Source organism: Artibeus jamaicensis, unplaced genomic scaffold, assembly GCF_021234435.1.
Source record: "Artibeus jamaicensis isolate MK-2021 breed Jamaican fruit bat unplaced genomic scaffold, CSHL_Jam_final scaffold_754, whole genome shotgun sequence".
NCBI lineage: Eukaryota > Metazoa > Chordata > Mammalia > Chiroptera > Phyllostomidae > Artibeus > Artibeus jamaicensis.
This window is the reverse complement of record NW_026522054.1, coordinates 3236216-3256548: the sequence shown is the minus strand read 5'-3', so window position 1 is coordinate 3256548 and position 20333 is coordinate 3236216. Positions and strand designations below refer to the sequence as shown.

Sequence of the window (20333 nt, the reverse complement as noted above, 5' to 3'; positions counted from 1 at the left end):
CCTCTGCTTTGTCTGCAGTAAAAGGTAACCACCTAAAGCGAACCTGTGCATAGTAAATGAGGACCATCACGTAATGTGCATAGAAACCCAATAAAGGCCAGTCACGGCAAGGGCCTCAGCTTTTGCTTCCCCTAGGAAAAAAGCCATGCCCGCCCTTTTTCTCCACAGGACTCGGTAGGTTGTCCATGTGAATGTCCAATTTCATCCATAATGACACGGACACTTCGGACCAGTGTCCACATCAAATTTACTTCTTCATTCTAACTCAAAAGAACCTTTGCGCTATTAACGTAACATTTGCCTCCTACCTTGGATACAGATTTGCGACAGCTCAACAAGCCATTTACATACTGGTAAGCACTGAGTTCGGGCTGGAGTAAGTACTCATTTCTGAGCGGCTTGTTCTTGTGTGGGATGAAACGTGAGAAGGGTGAACACGGAGCCTGGGCTGGATAAAACACACTAAGTTCACGGCCTGGGCTCAGCCGACATCTACTCAGTAAGAGGGATGATCTCGATGGTCTCTGAGACAGCCTCCCAGTGATAAAACCTAGCATTCTGTAACGCCGATTCCTAACAAATAGCTGAATGATACCAAAACAGGTTGGAAACTTGCCCACGTTAGGATGAAGAAACCGGCTTAAAATACCTTAAAAAGTTGTTTTCAGCCAGCTATTCAACAGTTCCATTTGTAAGTAATAACGACCAATTACTACTAATTAATAAATTATTTTTTACCACATATGCAAGACTCACTCCAATCATCTACAGAGGTTTCCTACGGGCAAAACTTAAAGAGGGTTGAGTTCCCATGCAATTTATGGGGGAAAGAAAAGCCCAAGGGTCTTCCATTCCCTTAAGGACTACTTAATAGCAAATATATAGTATCTCCTTTATGCCTCAAATATAATCCACCATTGGATTACAGGCTGACAGAAGGAAATCCGAAAAGCTAGAATCTGGGAAAAGGAGACTGGGAAACCAGGCAGCTTGTCTAACCAGCTGCAGCTGACTGGCAGGTGTGGATTAAAATCTTGCATATAATCTCCAAAGAGCACGCTGGAGACCCAGTGACAGATGTCAGACGTATCACTTCAGAAGCTTATGAAATGCTTTATCCGACGTAGGACAAGAGCGCCTTCCCACCAGCCTCAACCAAATCCAACAGCCTGGACCAGGTATAAAGATGCAGTGAGGCGGGAGGATGGTCATGAGGCAAGAAGTCAACAGAAGAAAAGAAACAAGAACAAATTATTACTCCTTTCTAAGTAAAATGGGAATTACAGCCGCCTGCTTCACTGAGAAGCCGTGTAACAAATCAGAACATCAATGGCCCAAACTCAGTCCGTCATCACCTAGAGTACGGGTGCTGGTCAAATCCATCCTGCTGCTTGTTTTCTTCAAGTCTGACCGGAACATAGCTACACGGTTTACACTCGCTCATGTCATACCGCAACAGAGCTGACGAAAAACCTTACAGCCCACAAAGTCTAAAACATTTATTACCCGGCCCTCTATGGAAAGTTTCCCATGTACTCCCACCTAGTGAGAGAGATCGTGGCCAGTGGGAACGACCTCACTGGTGTATTTTAGCTGGAAGGGCAAAATGCATCCTTCACTTCTATGGACTCCCCATCTTCTCTGGAAGAACCTTCCAGGCCAGAGTAGCCTAATGTCAATGCCAGGTTCCAGGTGAACATGGAAGGTGAGGCACACGCATTCTGTCTCCCCAACATGAGTAATTAACAAGTTTTTAACTCCTGAAGTGAACTAGAAGGGCCATCAGCAGATGAGAGGTTTAACCTTATTTCTGTAGGTCAGAAAGTGGGGACAAAAGGACAGACCACAGACACAGGGCAGAAGAGGCCACCTCAAAGGGTAGCTGCCTTCCAAGTCTGGTGCCCAGCAGAAAGGAGGACTAGAGAAGGTGGCGTGACAGTCACTAAGGCACAGACACCTCTGGGAGTAGGTGGGATCACTCACCAGGCAAATGGCAAGCAGGAAAAGAAACGCTCAGACCCCCAGACATTTTTGGAAGTCCGAGATGTAAATACCGTCAAATAATTTTAACCTTTATCCAGTATTCCCATTTTATTTACAATTAGATGTGACGCTGACTTCTCCATGGAACATTCTGCACGTCCCATCCGTCTGGAGCTTGGCGCACAGCTATTTATGAAATAAACAGAAGGCTTGGCTTTCTTCATTACCACCACTTTGGGTGTGATATTCTAGAAAGCAAATTACTAAATCACCCTGTTTAGGGCTTACTACTGCAAAATTCATCAAAAGTGAATCAAATCATTCCACAACTAAGCATAAAATATGAACTCAAAAATACGATGCACATTTTTAAAGAGGCTTATAATTATCAGCATAAAAGAGCCTCTCTCTGCTAATATAGTACTTTTTAGAAGTATATAAACTGCAATTTGATACAGAACCCAGCTGCTTATTTTGCTCAGCAATTAATTCAATTAGATATGTGCATATTATCAATCACATTAAATCCAGCCAAGGTGAAATAATAATTTGTGAATTTAGCAGAAATTGATTTACATGCTACCAATATTGCAAATTTTAAGAATGCATTTTTGTTAAGAAAACTTAACCTGCTCCTTCCCTTTGATCTCCTAATCACCAGTGATGTTCTGATCGTGCCAATACAGAAATAAGACCGGCTCCCCTGTATAACAAACACCTCTATACATCATGTGGTACCACATAATAAGGGACACACAGAGGAATGCAAAGCCACTGATGAGAAAGCATTCTGGCCAGTACCAGAAACACTACTATACGTAGAAGTAGGTCCCTGCCTGTGTGCGAGACACTGAAGCACAGACTGACAGTCTGGGGCACACCCTCACTCACAAAACGAGCACACGGAGGTTTCCTCTGGAAAACGGAAAGATGCTGGGGGACTTCTACTTTTTACCCTGTATGATTTCATGTCCTGTGGATCATATAATGAAAACGTAGCCTTATAATGCACATGTTTAAAAATAAAATGTGAAAACCGACGACACTGATACCATTGTGGGCACAAGGGACGTCACACTGTAAGCCCTCGAGAGCCTCTCAGAAACAACTGCCTGATGCCGTGGCCCCACACAGCAAGTGCTAAGTGCGTGAACCAAAGTTACGTCCGCCTAGGGTCAACACATCACAGATTTTATGCTACAAATCCACATCCTCCATATCAATTCCCAGTCCAAGTGCCTTTGCCTCCTGTTCTTTACTGGCCATAGTTCAGTCTGTCAGGTTAATTTGGGGCTGCTTGGCAGGTATCTGCAACAATTACAATATTCAGTGCTGTCCCTTAAGGTTGAGCTAAATAGAGCAGTTTAAATGCATATGTTCTGGCCAATCTTTGACACCCATCCCACCTCTACACACACACACACACACACACACACACAAAGAAGCATAAGCACTAGCATATGTCGCATCCTTCATCATCCTCGCTTACCTCCCATTACCTCCCACCATCTATCTGATGGAGACACTATTATTGATAACGCCGCAAACAGCTAATATCCGTGCAGGTAAAACTACGTGCACTTGAATGAATCACAATGACATATGAACCTACCACGCTCTCTCTATTCATTCTAATCAGATAATGGCTTTTTTTCCCCTCCATTGTACTGCAAAAGGAAAAAGTAACATGGGGGAAAACATTCATAAAAATAGGGGGAAATAAATGTAAACGTTTAAGGTCTTGAGAGTAGAAAGGAAGGTCATCTAACACATTCGTGGCAGGTAACATATCAATTCATCGGTGATATATGTAGTCTTCCTACCTTGGAGTCCCCCTGAAACTTGTAGCTCAGTTGCAAGTGAAGAAAAGAGCTACAGCATCATCACAAAGCAGTCTCTCTACAATGTGTTTTGTACAAAAAAGCATGGGTTTATTTTCATTTTTTCTTTTTGTTGTTACTAATGCTAATGATCTCACCTAAGTCTGGTATCTTTCTAACTGTGGCAGGATTTTGGGTTCACAGAATGAGGTAAAAATAACAATTATTTGTCACATTCCCTATTTTTATTAGGAAAGTGTCGTTGCTAACCTTTTATTTTCACAGTTCCTGTGTTCTGTTTCCTAGGGACAGAGTTAGCCTTATTAAAAATAAAATAAAACCAAAAAAACAGAAAATAAAGAATACCAAAGGAAAAGGAAAATGACACCTAATTAGAATGTTAGAGCAAAAATAAAATTTAGGATTAGAAGAGAAATTCAAGGTCTAAATTCTAACTGCCTGGCTTCTCCCCAAACTTCAGAGCCCACCAGCTCTAGGTCATTCAGCGAGTTCCTGGCTATCCTGCACCTCAGCTTCCTTATTAGTAATGTGAACACAGTAATAGTACCTAACCCTCAAGACTCCTGTAGGAGGAAAGAGAATTAAACAGTGTGTGGTACATATTAATGTCTAATAAATATTCGTGCTTATTAGTAGTACATATTAGAAAACGGCTGCCCAGAAAGTTTAAGTGTTTTCCCCAGGATAATTTAACTTGCTAATGGCAGAATCGTCATTAAAATTTGGGTCCTCCGGCTTTTTTGTATGTTTTGGCTTCTTTTCCATTCACATCACTCTTCTTGTAGCCTGGAGAAATTATGTTCAAGAGAGGAAGCGAGAAAGCAGAAAGTCCCTTAGATAAGCAAGCCCTTGATTTTAAAGAAGAAGCAGTTTGAGGGGGGCAGCCAGTGCAGACACAGAAAACGCCCCCCCCAAAGTAAGAAACAAAAAGGAAGGGGTGAAGGGCCCAGTGCAAGTGACACAGACAGAAAACTTCCAATTAGACTTTTTATTATGACACAATTCATTAGAGCGTAATTACATTTATAGACGATTAATCAGAAGGTTAGAAGGAAAGGTCATGTTGAATGTTAATTACACATCCTTTAGAGGCTTTCAGATCTGTTAACAGCAGTGCTCTCACAAAGACTGCCAGTTGTTGTAAATTAGCTTAGATTCCTAAAAGGCAACCTGGTTTCATCTTTAAAAACTCACAACGCATATATCCTTGTACTAATCAATAGAGCTGAGAAGAAATCATCCTCTAATGAATTTGTGGAAGTGTGCAAAAGCAGACACACAAGGATGTCCAGTGCATCGATGGCAAATGCAGAACACTAGAAACTTAGTCAACATCCATTAATGGGGAAGCTCTGTTTGTGGCATGTTCGCAATGGAAAAAAGTGGAATGCTACCGAAAGTTCCTCTGGAAAGATTATTAAATAAAAAACAAAATTGAGGTACTCGAGGTACACAAGGATCTGTGCCAGAATAACCTTTATCTGTTATTTACACAAAAGATTTATATATATGTGACCGTGTTTACACAAGAAAACAGAAAATGCTGCAAAGACACAGGAGAAACCTCACAGCAGTTACCTCTGGGGGACAGGCCTGAGGTCGGGGGGACGAGAGGATGGAAAAAAGTAAAGTTTTACTTTTCTTTCATGACATATGCATCATACATAAAATTTTACATATGTTATATTTTACCACATACATGTTATTTTAAGATGAAAAGAAATGAGTTAAAATAAGGCGCAGACTGCGAAGAAACACAAACAAGCGAATGGGGATGACGGGGCATGACTAAGAGCTGGAGAACTCGGAGGTGGCACTTACGGACGGGCGGTCTCACCTGGCACTTGGCACTGCAGTATTTGGCCACTCGGCACTGAGAGCATCGCATCAGCTTTTCCTTCCTGCGAAAACATAAACTTCACGTTAGGAACCGAGAACCGTATCTGGGTGAAGGAGGAAGCATAAACCGACACACTGACACCAACAGGTTCTGCTCACTCCATCCACGTGGTCCCTCAAGATTTTTGCACTGACGAACATTTCACCTTCAACGTGAAACACAGACAATATAATGTGCTTTTAAAATTGTGATTAAAATGTATATAGTGCAAAATTTACCACTTTAACCATTTTTAAGTGTATACTTCAGTGTGTTAAAAAGATAATTCACGGGACAAAATAGAGTTGTTCAAGCTAAGCTCCGCATCAAATGGAGACTTAACTTAATTATTGCTTTTCTGTTTGGGGTAATAGCATGTTGGTAAGGTTTCCTGCAGAGAAAACACTTGGGCAGCAACAAGAGAGGAAACAAAAGTATCAGAAACAGCCACCAGACAGTTCCTGAAAACATTCTTCCTTTAGAAAAAAAAATTGATGCCAATGGAAAGACAAAGCCACATTTTCTTTTTTTAAAAAAGGCATCAGAAAGGTTCAAGAGCTGGGTGACTCATTTTAAGATACTGTTATCAGTTTAAGAAAATGAGCATTCATTTCTTCACCCAACAGTTACTTATTAAACCAGACACCATGACAGACAGTGGGGAATAAGCACAGAATAAGACAGAAACAGTCCTGGCCTTCATGATGCTCGGACTAGCAGGGAAATAATTTCATGAGAAACTAAAACATAATGAGAAGTACTTTTTACAAATGATCCTTGCGGCTACACCAACAACCGATTGCATTTCAACATCTCATTGCATTTCAAACATATGGGGGATTCAGCCAGTTCTAAGAAACAGTGACATGGTTGGCATCGGTCACTAATTGTGCTACTTGATGACTTCCAATAGTTTGATACTGCGTAGGTTCCTCGCCATTTCCCAACAAAACCAATTCTTGCCCCTTTCAGGCTACTGCAGTTGAAATAAAAAACTTAAGATAGTTTAAGAAAAAAACTGCCCTGGAAAACAGCATTAGCCACAAGATAAAAGACTCAATGCATGTTATTTAATTATCCTAATCACACAAAAAAAAGGACTATGAATTACATGGAATCCAAGCATGGATTCTTCTGAAAACAACATTCACATGGAAAGAAATTAGTTCTTCTACTGTCTCTGTTCAGAAACACTTGAAATTCATCGATTTTGCAAAATCTGAAACTGACGAATCAAAAGGAGCTGGTGAATAAATACAATATTAACTTTTAAAAAATGTTTGGGGCAGCTGAACATCATCATAGTGTGTTAAAATGCATTTTTCCTGAGATTAATTTAATGGTCAGTTTCAAAGGAAAGCTTGCTTGGAATGCTAAAAGAAATACTTTGAAGTAACCAAAGAGAATAATTAAAATGGAAAACATGGAGAAACATTAAACTCTAAAAAAGTATTTGATAATCATATAAAGGTTTCAAACATCCCAGTTACAATGCTTTTAAAGCCAAGTAACTCAAATGCTATTTAAGATTTCGGTTATAACATATTCTAGCCTAGTTGGAGAAATACCACCTCCATCATTTCTTTTTCCAACAGATTGGAAAAAAGAAAACAGAATTGCAATATTTTATGGTAATCATAGAAACATTAATTCAATCCATATGGGGTTAACATACAAAAATACAAAATATAATACACATCAAAATACAGGTCTGGCTTATTTATCTTAATGAATAAATTCAAGGTGAGATTTACTGATCGCTTATCTTCCAAATGTATTAACTGCCAAAATCAAACGTGAGGCAAATCTGTTCAAAACCAGTTAAACTGAGTCTTGATCTGCTACGATGATGAACAAAGCCGTCTTAAAGATGATCCCACATCTGAGCAGTGATACCTCTGTGACTTCAGGGCACAAATCCCTCTATCCATCAAGCTAAATGGAAGGGTTAGAGAGGTTAATAGAGACGGAGTATCTGTAATAGACTTCTGTATTTCATTCCCTACTCAATATACTCCAATGGCCATTGAGCTACTTACAATGTTCTTATGAATCAATGCTGCCTTCACTCTCAAGACAGAGGCAAGACACCCCTGTGCGAGGCAGGAAAGCCCGCCTTTGCAAATCCCCATCAAGCTGATCAGGTGACGGAGTATATGTGAGGCTTCATGAACAATTAAAGTACAGGCACAACTTTAATTAGAGACTCAAATGGCACTGCTAAGCACCTAAATAAAACATGAACAAGTGAGACAGCCACCTGCACAGAGCAATGCCGATTTCCAGCCTCCGTTTACCCGGAGATTTTTCTCTCTTCAGCTGCACAGTCATTTAGGCTTTATGAGCTCTGGGCTAGCAGTAGTGGTCAATAATTCACAAACATGAAAATAAACTTTGAATTATGCACTTACATTCTATTACAGATTGCACTTGTATACGTCAAAAACATTACAGACTGAAAAAAACACGTTCTCTCGTTTGCTAGGCCGCCACCCCATTCTATTCTCATTCTCATTAAAGAAAAAAAAAGCCTCATACTGCAAACTGCTGATAAATCAGGGTCAACTCATTCTATTTCTGGCCGATTAAGGGCTGATCCTGGGACTGCATAGCTTTGTGGCTCATCCCTGGCAGAAGGGAATGTGTTAGAAGAGCAAGGACCACGGAGATAGTTAGATTAGTCAGAGGCCAAGTCCGAATGCAGGGTCAGAAGGATTTGTGTGGAAGAGCAACATGCAGGGGCCTCGGACATGAAGCTCCTTTTGTTCGTTTTCCCTCACTTGTCTGCCTTGAATTCAAATCTCCCTGGCGCTGTTTACTTTGTCCTTGTAAGTAGCAGAGCCTACTTGTTCTCTCCTGTTTACACTGCTTCCCTCGTTATAGTCACATAACCTCGACTACCAGTCGCTCCCTTGCATAGGGGGTGTAAAGGACTTAGGTCAGAAAACCTCAGGTCGAACATCTGGCTCCATCTCTTACCAGCTGCACAATCTTGGCAAAGTCACTGTTCCCCTCTCTGGGTCCAATTCTTCACTTAACAAATGGAGATAATGAAAGGTGCCAGGTGACCGCCCGGTGAATTAAATGCAACGGCCATGGGACAGTTGCAGGTATCCAGGAAACACCACGGTGGATGTCAGTGCCCTTCCCTCCTCCCTATTCGAACTGCACCCTGTGTTCCTGATCCCTCTTCCTCCTGGTCCCGCCTTCTGAGAGGTGAATGACCTCTGCCCTGTCCTTGTCATCTACTAATGCCCCCGAAAGTAGAGTCAGCTGAGAGAACACTGAACTAGCAGCCAGCCCAGAAGCCCACTGACAGGAGAATGACTCCGGAAGGTGTGGTGGGTTCCATGCAGTGGAATATCACGGAGCAGTCAAGATTAACGAACCACAGCCACGTACGGTCACACAGATGCATCCTGAAAATGTAAAACATTGAGCATAAAAAATCCCATCAGCCTATATTCAGCAATAACACTGTGTTATAAAGCTCAAAAGGAGGAAGGAATAAGTTAAGCGTAAGCAGCATCCATGAAGCACTGAAACAGCTCAGATACCCTGACTCAAGGTCAACAGTTTCACATCAACTCATTCATGTCTGGATGCACACCTGAGTTGGAACGTACACAGCTACCTACATGGACACAGCAAACACAAACAACCGACTTCTGTCCTAAGGCTGCTGATCTTTGAAAGCTGCTCGAAGCCAGCCGCATATGCTGGCCCTCACTGACCCATCCCGAATCCAAACCACCACAGTGGCTGGAGCCGGGAATACGACTCTATGATGCAAAACTGCTCCACTCACCGTGGCAGCCCCAGCTGTCGAGGGCAGAGGCACTCAGTTCCTGTGTGTTGAGCCTCCGCTCAAGATCCCATCTGTGCTGACTTCAGGCTGAAGGGAATAAATCTCCTCCAGCCCGAAAATTGAAACATATGCCGCCATAATTAAAGGTATCTTGAGCGCGTGCAGATGGCCCAGGAGCGCTGACACCGGTGACCTCTGAGCGCACCAGAGGACTTCGCAAGGGGCACCCGCCCGCCAGACAAAGGACGCTTCTGAAGACATGGCGCTCAGGCCTCCACATCCTGTATGTATTATTTCTGTACTTTACAGTAGGCGCTGGCTCCTGTTCGGATGCAGAGTGGCGGCTCTGAAAATCCGGGAGGTGGAAAAGGCAATAAAACTGCAGCTTTAGGCGCCCCTGCACGCCTTTCCTCTTTGCAACCCTTTATTCCCTGAACCTGTGCTCACCAACACTAGCCATGTGTTTACATTTCTATTTAAATGGACTAAAATTCAATCCCACTTTCAAATCAACTTCCTCAGTCAAGCCAGCCACATCTCAAGTGCTCGACAGCTACATAGGTTTTAGGATCTGGTTACTGTCTTGGACACAGCAAACAGGGAGCATTTCCATCATCACAGGAAGTGCTTTTGGACAAACCTTATCTGGACACCAAGCCCACACCAGGCCGCAAACATAAAAACCCTGGAGTCAGCCGGAAAGGTCCAGGATTAGTCACCCAAGCACAAGGGATCTGAAGTTATTCCCAGGCTTGGGTGTCGAGGTGCCTCCCCGGTGAAAGCGGTGTATCTCCACTTGCTCATGCCCTCCTTCAGGGCTGCCCAGAGACCAACAAGGGGACTCCGGCCTTCGGGATGGGAGTCTGACTCGCTGCACTGCGACAATCCGAGTAAACTGCTCCACCTGTCTCGTTTAAAGTCTTCTGTGTGTAAGAACAGGGATAGTACTAGAGACGAGCTCACAGGTTTGTTTAGAAATTAAATAATAAATACTTGTAAAGCTATTAGTAAAGCTATGCTTGGCACATATTAAGAACTCTGTAATTATTAGCTATTAACCATTATTATCCCTGCCAAAGGCAAGATAAAGGGAAGGATGACAAACTTTAGCCATTAAAATCTATTTAGAATTCTGGCAAACATTCACTACGAGAGAAAACCAAAATGCATAATCCTTTTCACTTTCTGCACTGTATACTTATAATGCAATAATTCCCTGCCTCACCTTTAGAAAGCGTGTTCACTATTCTCCCAAGTCTCTCTTGCACATCATGTGCACAGAGCTGTGTGTCAAAAATCCTCACAGCAAGCCTACACGGTAGGCAAGTCAACATGACAATCCAGCTTCAGGAGAGGAGACTGAGGCCTGAGTCAGTGGCCGTGGTGGGGTCGGAAGGCAGGCAGTGTGGATCTCATGACACCCACGCAATGTTATCGCTGTCTGCTGACCTCTCTCTTCCAAAGCAAACAAAACATGCCCGAGCTGTCTGTTGGGTACAGTGTCAGAAACGGTCTACCTAAGGGGCTTGGTGATGACAGTCAGTGGGGACATTCCCTGCAATGCGTGTGCAATGCGTGTGCTACAGCCTTTGGCGAATGTGGATGGGGAACACGCTCTGCTTCTCTGAGGAGCCGGCACCACCCCGGGAGGTGGGGTAGGAAGCTGTGAGGCTGGTTTGGTTGCACAGGGATCGGGGTGTGGCACCAGCATTCTCTCTGGAGGAGACAAGGGTGTTCACACTCTGCAGAATGCGTCACAGCGCCACTCGGCTTTCCAATGCCCAACCAGCTCTTTAATTCTTACTCCATTCAGGACTAGTACAAATTCCTTTTTACATGCAAGCAACAGTGATCCTTGTATTCTTTAAGTATACTGAACACAGGCTGAATTTGCGAGGGTTGCAACTGCTAGCAAACAATCGAAGGAAACGGAACTATTGCTGTCCAAAACTTCACCAGGAGCTGATTGGTCATTTCAGGTGATGACATAATCAACTGCTGTTTGAATCACCAGCACGACACTCTTCTATCAGTTCCCACTAGAGCTGCACCTTTACAGCAGTTCTTCACCACGACTTCTCGTAGTGTTAACCATTTACATTTGGTAACATACACTCTCTTATGATTGCTTTCAATTTTTGCTTCTTTATATTATTGTTAGGGCATTTTACTGATCTACTGAAATTGTGTGCATAAGTAGTTACATCAGTTGAGAGTTTTTCCTGCAGGATTGTGTGTATGTGTATGTGTGTGTGAGTGTGTCTCAACACAACGTTGATAAAAAGGAGGCATCGTGCCTCACCAGGCTGATGTTCTGTGGACGTAACTAGTGGTCCCCGGAACGACCCCCTGCGATGCCACCTTGCTGTCCTCTCGCCAACACCCTGCTCTACAGGAAAAGCAGAGCTGCGGGTCCCCCATTTCCCACGGCCCAGTCCGGATAAACGGAAGGAAAAGGGAAGAGTCCTCCACGGAGTTCTGGACCCTTCCTATCCTACACCCTACCCTGAATCAAGTCTTTGAGGATGAGAAGAAGCCACTATCCCTCCTCCTTCTATTATCACTGTCCCACCCACACTGAGTCCACTTACCTTTGTCTCCCCAGCAGGAGACAGAAAAGGACCAGGATCTTAGGTGAATCGCCATGTGACCGTCCCAAACCTCGCAGCGCCTCAACCCACCCAGTGAATAGGAGTGACTTTCACAATCGCCTGGGCAGTTCCTATACACGCTCTCGGTGGGAATACAGTCTCCGCCTGTTGCTGCCGGCTCCCTCAGCAAATCGAAGACAGAGCACAGGAGTCAGTCCCATCTCCCTGACCTGAGTGGCCTGTCCTTAGGTGTCTTACCCTCAGAGCTTGTAATGAGAACAAAACTTCACTGCCTGTTCTCTTTCTTTCTAATTGCTCTTCAGATAGGAAACTTTAAAGCTCTTCCATACTCACTCTCTTTTCAATGCCTGCTATTTATTTCCTGTAATTCAGCCAAAAAGTGGGCATTCAAAAATAATAAGAGATTCCAATAAAACTAAACAAAACATATTGAATGACCACTACTTAAAGTGTTATAAAAGGGTGCTGGCTGATTTTTTTTCAGGGGATTTTAAATTTTCAGCGTTAACTAAGAACCAGAAAGAAAGTAAGAAGAGAATGATACGAAGGCAGTTTTTAAATTTTGCCGTGTACCACATCTTCCCAATTACCTGCTGGAGGGAAGTCACCCACAATCTATAGCTGAAGAAATCAACATAGAGAGGTGAGCGAGTCTGTTCAAGGTCATGCAGGGAGCCAAGTCCACCCCCCAGTGCTGGGATAATAAACCGTATCTGTCCAGTTCCGCCGCACTATGTTGCCTCTCAACGATATACTATTTTAATTGTTATAACTAGCGCTAACAACATACCCCAAACTGTGCTAAGTAGCTCATCTAATCTTCATAATAATACTGAGGTAGGCAGCAGAGTCAACACCGTTTCACACACAAGAAAAGGAGAGAAAATAAGTTTGGTTGCCCCACGTCACAGAGTAAATACCGCGGCTGATGTGCAAGCCCAGCAGGTCTGACTCCAGAACCGCGCCCTTCATCATGAGGCGTATTCTCTGCCAGCTAATCCTCACTGTTAAACAGCTCACCGTCATCGGCAGAGATCACTGATGAAATTACAGCAGTCCAATTCCCAACAGAACGGTTTATTTAACAGTAGCTATTTTTGTAAAGATGTGCTAGCAAATCAGAGTGAGATGTTTTTAGTCCCCAACTTACTGAAACTCATAAAAAACATAACCATTAACTTTAAGAATTAAATATCCTCTTTTGATGTGCTAATGTAAATACTGAACATTAAGCGATTAAAGAATGATTTCCTGTAATTGCTATTTACAAGTGGAAAGGGAGATGGGATATTTAAGGTTGTAACAAAAAACTGTCTCCCTGTATCTGTCTGCCCAGGTGGAAACCCGTTTTTCTCCTAGGACTGCAGCCCTTCAACCTGAAGAATATGCAGAGAAGAGGCTGCCCAATGCAAAACAGCCTTGGGAGAGAGAACAGCAGGGCTGAGTTACCGCACACGGCTACATACAAACGTCATGTACAAACTGTTATGTCAGCAGGGAGATGTGTGAAGGATCTATTAATATATTAGAGGAAAGCAAAGTTCTAAATAAATTCATTTTAATGACATTTACACATTATTCTTGGAAAATATGTAAGGAAAAACTATAAAAAATAAACATTATCTGGTAAGTTAACAAAGTCATGAAGCCAGATCCGATATCCCAACTCAGTCAGGTGGACTCAGAGGGGAATCCAGCCAAGAACAGAGCCGTTCTGTTCTCCACTCAAGTGGAGGGTTAGGGTCAGTTTGCTAGGGGACCCAAAACGTGTGGCACCCTGTGAAAGTAGTTCCCATCCCATCAGTCGGGGGGGTTTTAATACCTATATGTTATCTGCGTAATACATATGTAGACAAAATACATACATAGATATTCTCACATATATTCACAGGTCACACAAATACATGAATGAAAATATACGCGTATACCTGGATCAGGGAAACCAAACCTGAATCCTGGGTCCAGGTTCTGACACCATGTTGGGCAAATCCTGATGAGCGGCACGAATTTGTTATAAAAGGCTGCCTTAATTGATGGCTGACCACTTAGGTTGAGGTGTATTTCATAATATACGAATGAGGATAATATCCAAAAGAAGGTAATATAACTAATAAACCCTTGGAACTGTTAACACAGATAAGCTCTTAGTAATTATTGACCAAAAATTACCATGAGAGTTTTTTTAAGAATTTATTTATTTTTAGAGAGAGTAAAAGTGGGGGAGGAAAAAAAGGGAGAGAATCATCAATGTGTGGTTGCCTCTCGCACAACCCCTACTACAGACCTGGCCAGCAACCCAGGCATGTGCCCTGACTGGGAATTGAACCAGTGACCCTTCAGTTCCCAGGCCAGTGCTCAATCCACTGAGCCGCACCAGCCAGCCAGAGCCTGTGACAGTTTTTAAGTGATCTTTTCTTCTCTAAATTCAGACAGTATTTGTTGTCTCCAGGCCTTGGATTCCACACGGAAGACAGAGCATGGTGTTATGGGCCCCCCACTTCTCTTCTAATATAACAGCACTATTAATAGATAAAATGTAGTTAGTACTTCGAATGTTCCAGATCATTGTAGATGCTTTCCATACTCCACCCATTATCTTTAGTCCTTGCAACAACCCCATTATTAATTCCATTTGCTGACAAGAATATCGACCTGGAGTTTAGGTAAAGGGTCTCCAGTCCAATCGGGACCCCTGATTCCTAGCAACAACCAAAAAAGTCTGCTCACTTTTTTTTCCTATTTGTGTTTAGTTTAAGATTTAATTTGGAGAAAAAAAGGGTCCCCCAATTTAAAATAAAAATATTGAACACCACTACCCTTTGCTATCACTTTTATTTTGATCCTGATCTACAGTTTAATTCTATTCATATATGGTTGTTCAACCTCCTGCATGTTTGTAGTAAACGAACTTGTGTTTTGAACTGTGTCCATTCAGGTGTGACTCCCCACAGGTAAGCTCACTAGGCTGGAAGGTCCTTCTATTTCTCTGCATCTCCTATGTGGCACCCAGTGCGGTACCCTCACCTACAAATTTTTCAGCAAGTCAGCTTGGTTTAACTGGTTCAAGGAACCCATATTTTTTTGTCCTGGGAAAAACAAGTTGGTATAAAACATGCTACAGATAACAATGAACAATCTTGACAACCTCGTGTGAACAGCAGTTCCTCCACGCCCAGCCCAAATTTCTTATCCCTACAGTGACGCCTCATCGACTTATAAGCTGGTACAAGAAGGAAAGTTTTAGGCTGTAACACTAGGAGAACATGTGTTCCCTGCAGAGTGGCTTGTGTGTTCTAATTATTCTTTTTGGACTTAGCATTCAAATCTCCATTCTTACCTGATTAACATTCACCACCACTACCTGCATGCGCAGAGCACGTGAAAAATGAGACCTACGTGCCAGGATAACTTGCAAGAAATTACTATTCGTCAGCATGAATCAACAAGCCCACAATTACAACAGTATCCCCTGGGAATATTTTCTAAAGCTGTTACTAAGGTCATATAAAAGAAAAAGGAGGAAAATAATTTATTCTTGCTTTGAAAACCACACAAATGTTTCAAGAGAAAATCAGCATCACTATCCAAAATCAAAAAGTAATAGATTACAGCTTGGATGAACCTTGAAAACTCTAGGCCAAGTGAAGTACGCCGGACAGGAAAGGACAGTACGGTATGATTCTACTTACATGAAATATCTAGAACAGGCAAATTCAGAGAGACAGAAAGTAGATTAGAGGCTACCAGTGGCTGACAGGAGAAGGCAATGAGAACTTACTGCTTACCAGTTAGAGAACCTGTGTCTGGGAGAAATAACCCAAGGACCACCACCCGCCATCGGTGGGATGAGCAGAAAAGAAGCTCACTAGAACAAGCAGCAGCAACCATGTGAAGTGGACATAAAATGAGGACAGAGGAAAATGGTGTTTAAGAAACACAGCAAGTCCTGAAATATTTCACAGCAAGATGAAATAAGATAAGAACAGAAATGCGGGGGTATATTCAGGGAGGTCAGAGAAGACTACCCTTGAGCTGTGCTGAATTGAAGCACCCCCGGTGGCCAGGGCAAGTGGTCAGGTGCAGAGAAAGGAACTACCTGCAGTGGTGGGATGGCTTCAACCCCAAGATGTTTATCATGATCTTTAAAATTTTTTAAAAATGGTGAAGCACATGTAAAAAGATTCTTTTTGGAATAAAATTATTTTTTAGTTCAAAATTATAAAAATTACACAGAGACCCTCTATCATAGGGTGATTTATACTGTCTATTTTCTGCCACAGCAGTCTATTTTCATCATAGCAATGAACATTTAGCATTAAATATTTGTTTGTTTACTTATTATATGTCACATCTTAGGACAAACTGCTTCTGTCAATTTCTCTTTAATCTTTACTGTATTTTTGTTGTTACCATTTGGTCCTCCCTAAATTTTGAAACTTAACAAGTATAACTAATTTGTAACTTGGAGCAAACTGATCTTTTATTTTAACTATAGAGCTAACTTTGGGTGGAAATAAGTCCATGGGAAATCTGGAAGACACACGGCCAGGCGGGCACTGGAGAGAAGGTCATGTCAGTGAGGTCGTGCCTTCCGTGTGACCGCTTCCCAAAGCCAGCTTACAGGCATCCGCTACACAGATCCCTCTCCAATTCCGCTACAGTCTGGGCCACGTGACTCCAGACAACTCAACCAAAAAATTCAACTTCATTTCACTCAGTTCCCCTTTTCTTAAAAAGGACTTAATGTTTTATAGTAGGAGCTATTAACATTTTCAAAATTTCCTGTACTTACTGGAATTGAGAAAATCGGTCAGTACCTTAAAACCCCCCTTTCTGGCCATACTGTGGGAGGAGGAAATGGACAACTCAACAGACGTATGTTTTTGACCCCACTGCATAGCTGCAGGTGCACCCCCAAAGTGACACAGAAGCTACGTCCAACTCAGATTGAACTAAAGTGTTCAAGTACTGCTATCTCTTCTAACACTTCCTACAAGGAAATGGTAAGAACCATTTAAGATCAGCTGCATGTACGCAAGACAAGTGCGGTTAGGACGCCCTACAAACCACAGACACAATTTCTAATTACACCCATTCATTCTTTTTAATTCCTCAAGCATGATTACATATTTAACTTGGCTATCTTTAAAAAATTAAGTTGCTTTCAGCAAAGTACTGTAGATAGCTACACCACCATACATCAGTGGGAAAGTTAATCATTCCCCTTGTCGCAAAAAGATTTTAAAGGAGGTGGTAGCAGTTGGTGATTTTTAAGAAGTTAATTAGAGGTCGTGGAGTAAGACAGATCATCCAGGAAATAAAGTTTATCGAAAACTCAAACTGTGTCATCCACGTAACGTCAAGAAACAGCCAGGTATTCTCTTTAAGGAGTTTGTTCGTACTCACTGGAGAAGAAAGGTTTCCCTTCATTGTGTCCGGATGAGTTTCCAAAATACTATGAGCCTTCACTATATGATAAAAATGACTCCTCGAGAATGTTTCTTAGATTATTTCTCAGAGACAAAAAGCAAACAAATTCATTATCTATGACTAACAAAGCTCAAAATTAGCTCAAGTACATGACAAATTAAACTAAATACGCAAGTTTCACATAATAGAATCCATGAGGTTACCAATCAGCAAGTAACTCATGAGCTACGACTGTAACACACATCTCCCTACCTCCTAGACGCATGAATAATAAAGCAATTTATTTCTATGAATGGGTACTCCATCTTCAAATGTACACTCATTATGGTCTTACATGGGCAAATGTGTCACCGCTGGCATTCAGTACCAGAAGTGACTTTCAAAACATACACACTGCCTCATTTCCGCCGTTTTACTGACCTTCCCGCCTGTCACTCCACACACATTTTACGCCATTCTCCCGCCACCTTCAAAGACCAGTTTAGGCTCCCCACACACTTCTCTCAAGACAATTCAGCCCACGCAATAAAATAGTATTATGCCTCTACTATATTTCACAACCTCATTAAGATCCAGTGAAATAAGGCGTACAAAGTGGGCTTTGCACAGTCTGCCAGTGGGAGATGTTTAATAAACCCTTGGAATCTGAATTCAGCACAACCCTTCTGACACCAATACATTAAGAAGCAGAAGTCTCGCATTTAAAACTAATTAGACCAATGTCATGGCAATCACATAAGGGCAAAGGCACCACATCTAGAACGGAGAGTGGGAAGAAGCAGAAGAACTGGCCCTCCCTGAGTAACTGCGGGGAAGACACAGAGGAATGTAAAGGATTCCCGGGCCCGTCACCCTCCAGCTCTCCACACTGCGAGTTCCTTCCATGGAAGGAAAAAGACGAGGGCGCTCTCTTGGTCTTGGCTGCCTCGCTGACGGCCGACTCTTTCCTAAATCACATTCCTACTCTGAACTCAGCCGTCGAATTTATGATGATCCTGCTGTATGTCTTCACAGTCTCCACCACAGAACATTCAAGAGCCATTTTTTACATAACTTTTCATTGTTTGAGTTACCATAATTACCCCCCAATACCTGTTTACTGATGGGATAAGAACCAAACCAAGAACCAAGGTAAACTGATGCTTCGTATTTGCCCCAAAACACTGCTCTTTACCTGGGGTCAAATGAATGAGCTTTGCTGAAATCTAGTTTTATGAAATTATTGCAAAATGTGTACATATATATACCTTTGTCTATGAAGAGAGTCCACAGATTTCATAATGCATTTTCTTATTCCATGGATAGACTGGGGAATAAATAAAATGAAGCAGCAGAATTTTTTTTAATTTTATTTAGTTATTTTTCAAGTACAGTTTTTTGTCTATTTTTCCCATCCCAGTCTCCCCCGCCCCTTGCTCCCCACCTCCCTCCCATTTCCACCCCCCTTAGTTCTCGTCCCTGTGTCCTTCCTATTTGTTCCTCCAAGCAGCAGAATTTTAAGTGAGGCTACTTTATTTACATTCCACAGTTTCTTTGATAAGAGCAGTATGCTAAGCCAAGAGGTATTCCGAATACCTGTGATACTAGACAAAGCACTTCCAGGACAAGAATTACCAGTTGCTGCTCTTCTCTAAGTTAGGAAAACCATCAGGAATTACTGAGAATTCCAAATGGCTTCCATGGGGCTGAGGTGCAGGAAGAGGAAGAGTAATAGTGCTGAGATTCTAAATAATAGAAGTCCAGGAAGAAGGTACGAGGAAAGTGGAGGAAACATCCTCAATACCACCACATGGATTCGAATGTCCCCCAGGACACTGAACTTCCAGTGAGAAAATACAGTTTTCTCTCTATTTTCCAAATAAGTGCATCAAGTTCATCAAGGAGAGAGACCAACCCTAACAGTCTTTGTACCACGGGTCCCTGCTCAGCACCTGTTAGAGCTGTTACTCAACATTTCATGAATCAATAATGCAAATAATAGTAGGAAGAAGGTGCCAAGTTTTTTAATTTTTTAAGCCTGAAGCTTTTAGTAATATCTACATGTTCAAATTTCCTTCATACCCACTTGAGAGATTAAATATAAATGCCCTAAAATATTACAGAGGAAATGTATTTAGGAAACCTTATCCCTTGTTTTAATAAAACTATATAACAATAGTAGGGGGCTCAAAAAGACCCTAATCTTCCTGAAGTGAACTAAAATCCCCACATCTAAATCTCCAGCAATTGGGGGTAGGAGCTCTGTTTTTACAAAGCAGCTAGGGAGTTAGTCAACACCATATATATATATATATATATATATATATATATATATATATATATATATATACACATATATACATATACACACACGTATGTGTGTGTGTTTAAAAAAAACTACTATTGTTTCCCTTTAACTTTTCGTTTTTAAATCATTTTAAACCTACAGAAAAGTTGCCATAATAGTACAGAGTTCCCATCAGCTCTTCGCCCAGCTTCCCCCAATGTTATAACATCTTACTCAACCAGACCATGATTATCAGAACTAAGAAACACTGATGCAGTGCTACCAACTACACTGTGGACTCGACCCAGATTTCACCCAGACGACTTCTTCCACGCACGCCTTTGCTCTGTCCAGGACTCTACAGCGCACGTCGGTGCCCTGCCTCCTTTGTCTCCTCCAATCTGTGACAATCCTGAGTTTCCCTTGCCTTTGACACTCGATATTTTTGAAGAGTACCGGTAGCGTAGCTGGGGCCCACCTGATGTCTTCTCATGAGGAGACCAAGGTGGTGCAT

General features: G+C 42.2%; 1 protein-coding gene across 1 annotated transcript in view; it reads right to left on the bottom strand.

Moving 5' to 3' along the window:
- SMYD3 (SET and MYND domain containing 3) overlaps positions 1-20333 on the bottom strand; it is a 460068-nt gene that overhangs the window by 378268 nt on the left and 61467 nt on the right. The window contains exon 2 of the mRNA XM_053659583.1: positions 5662-5725. Coding sequence (XP_053515558.1) covers positions 5662-5725 — 64 coding nt within the window. The remainder of the gene's footprint in view (positions 1-5661; positions 5726-20333) is intronic.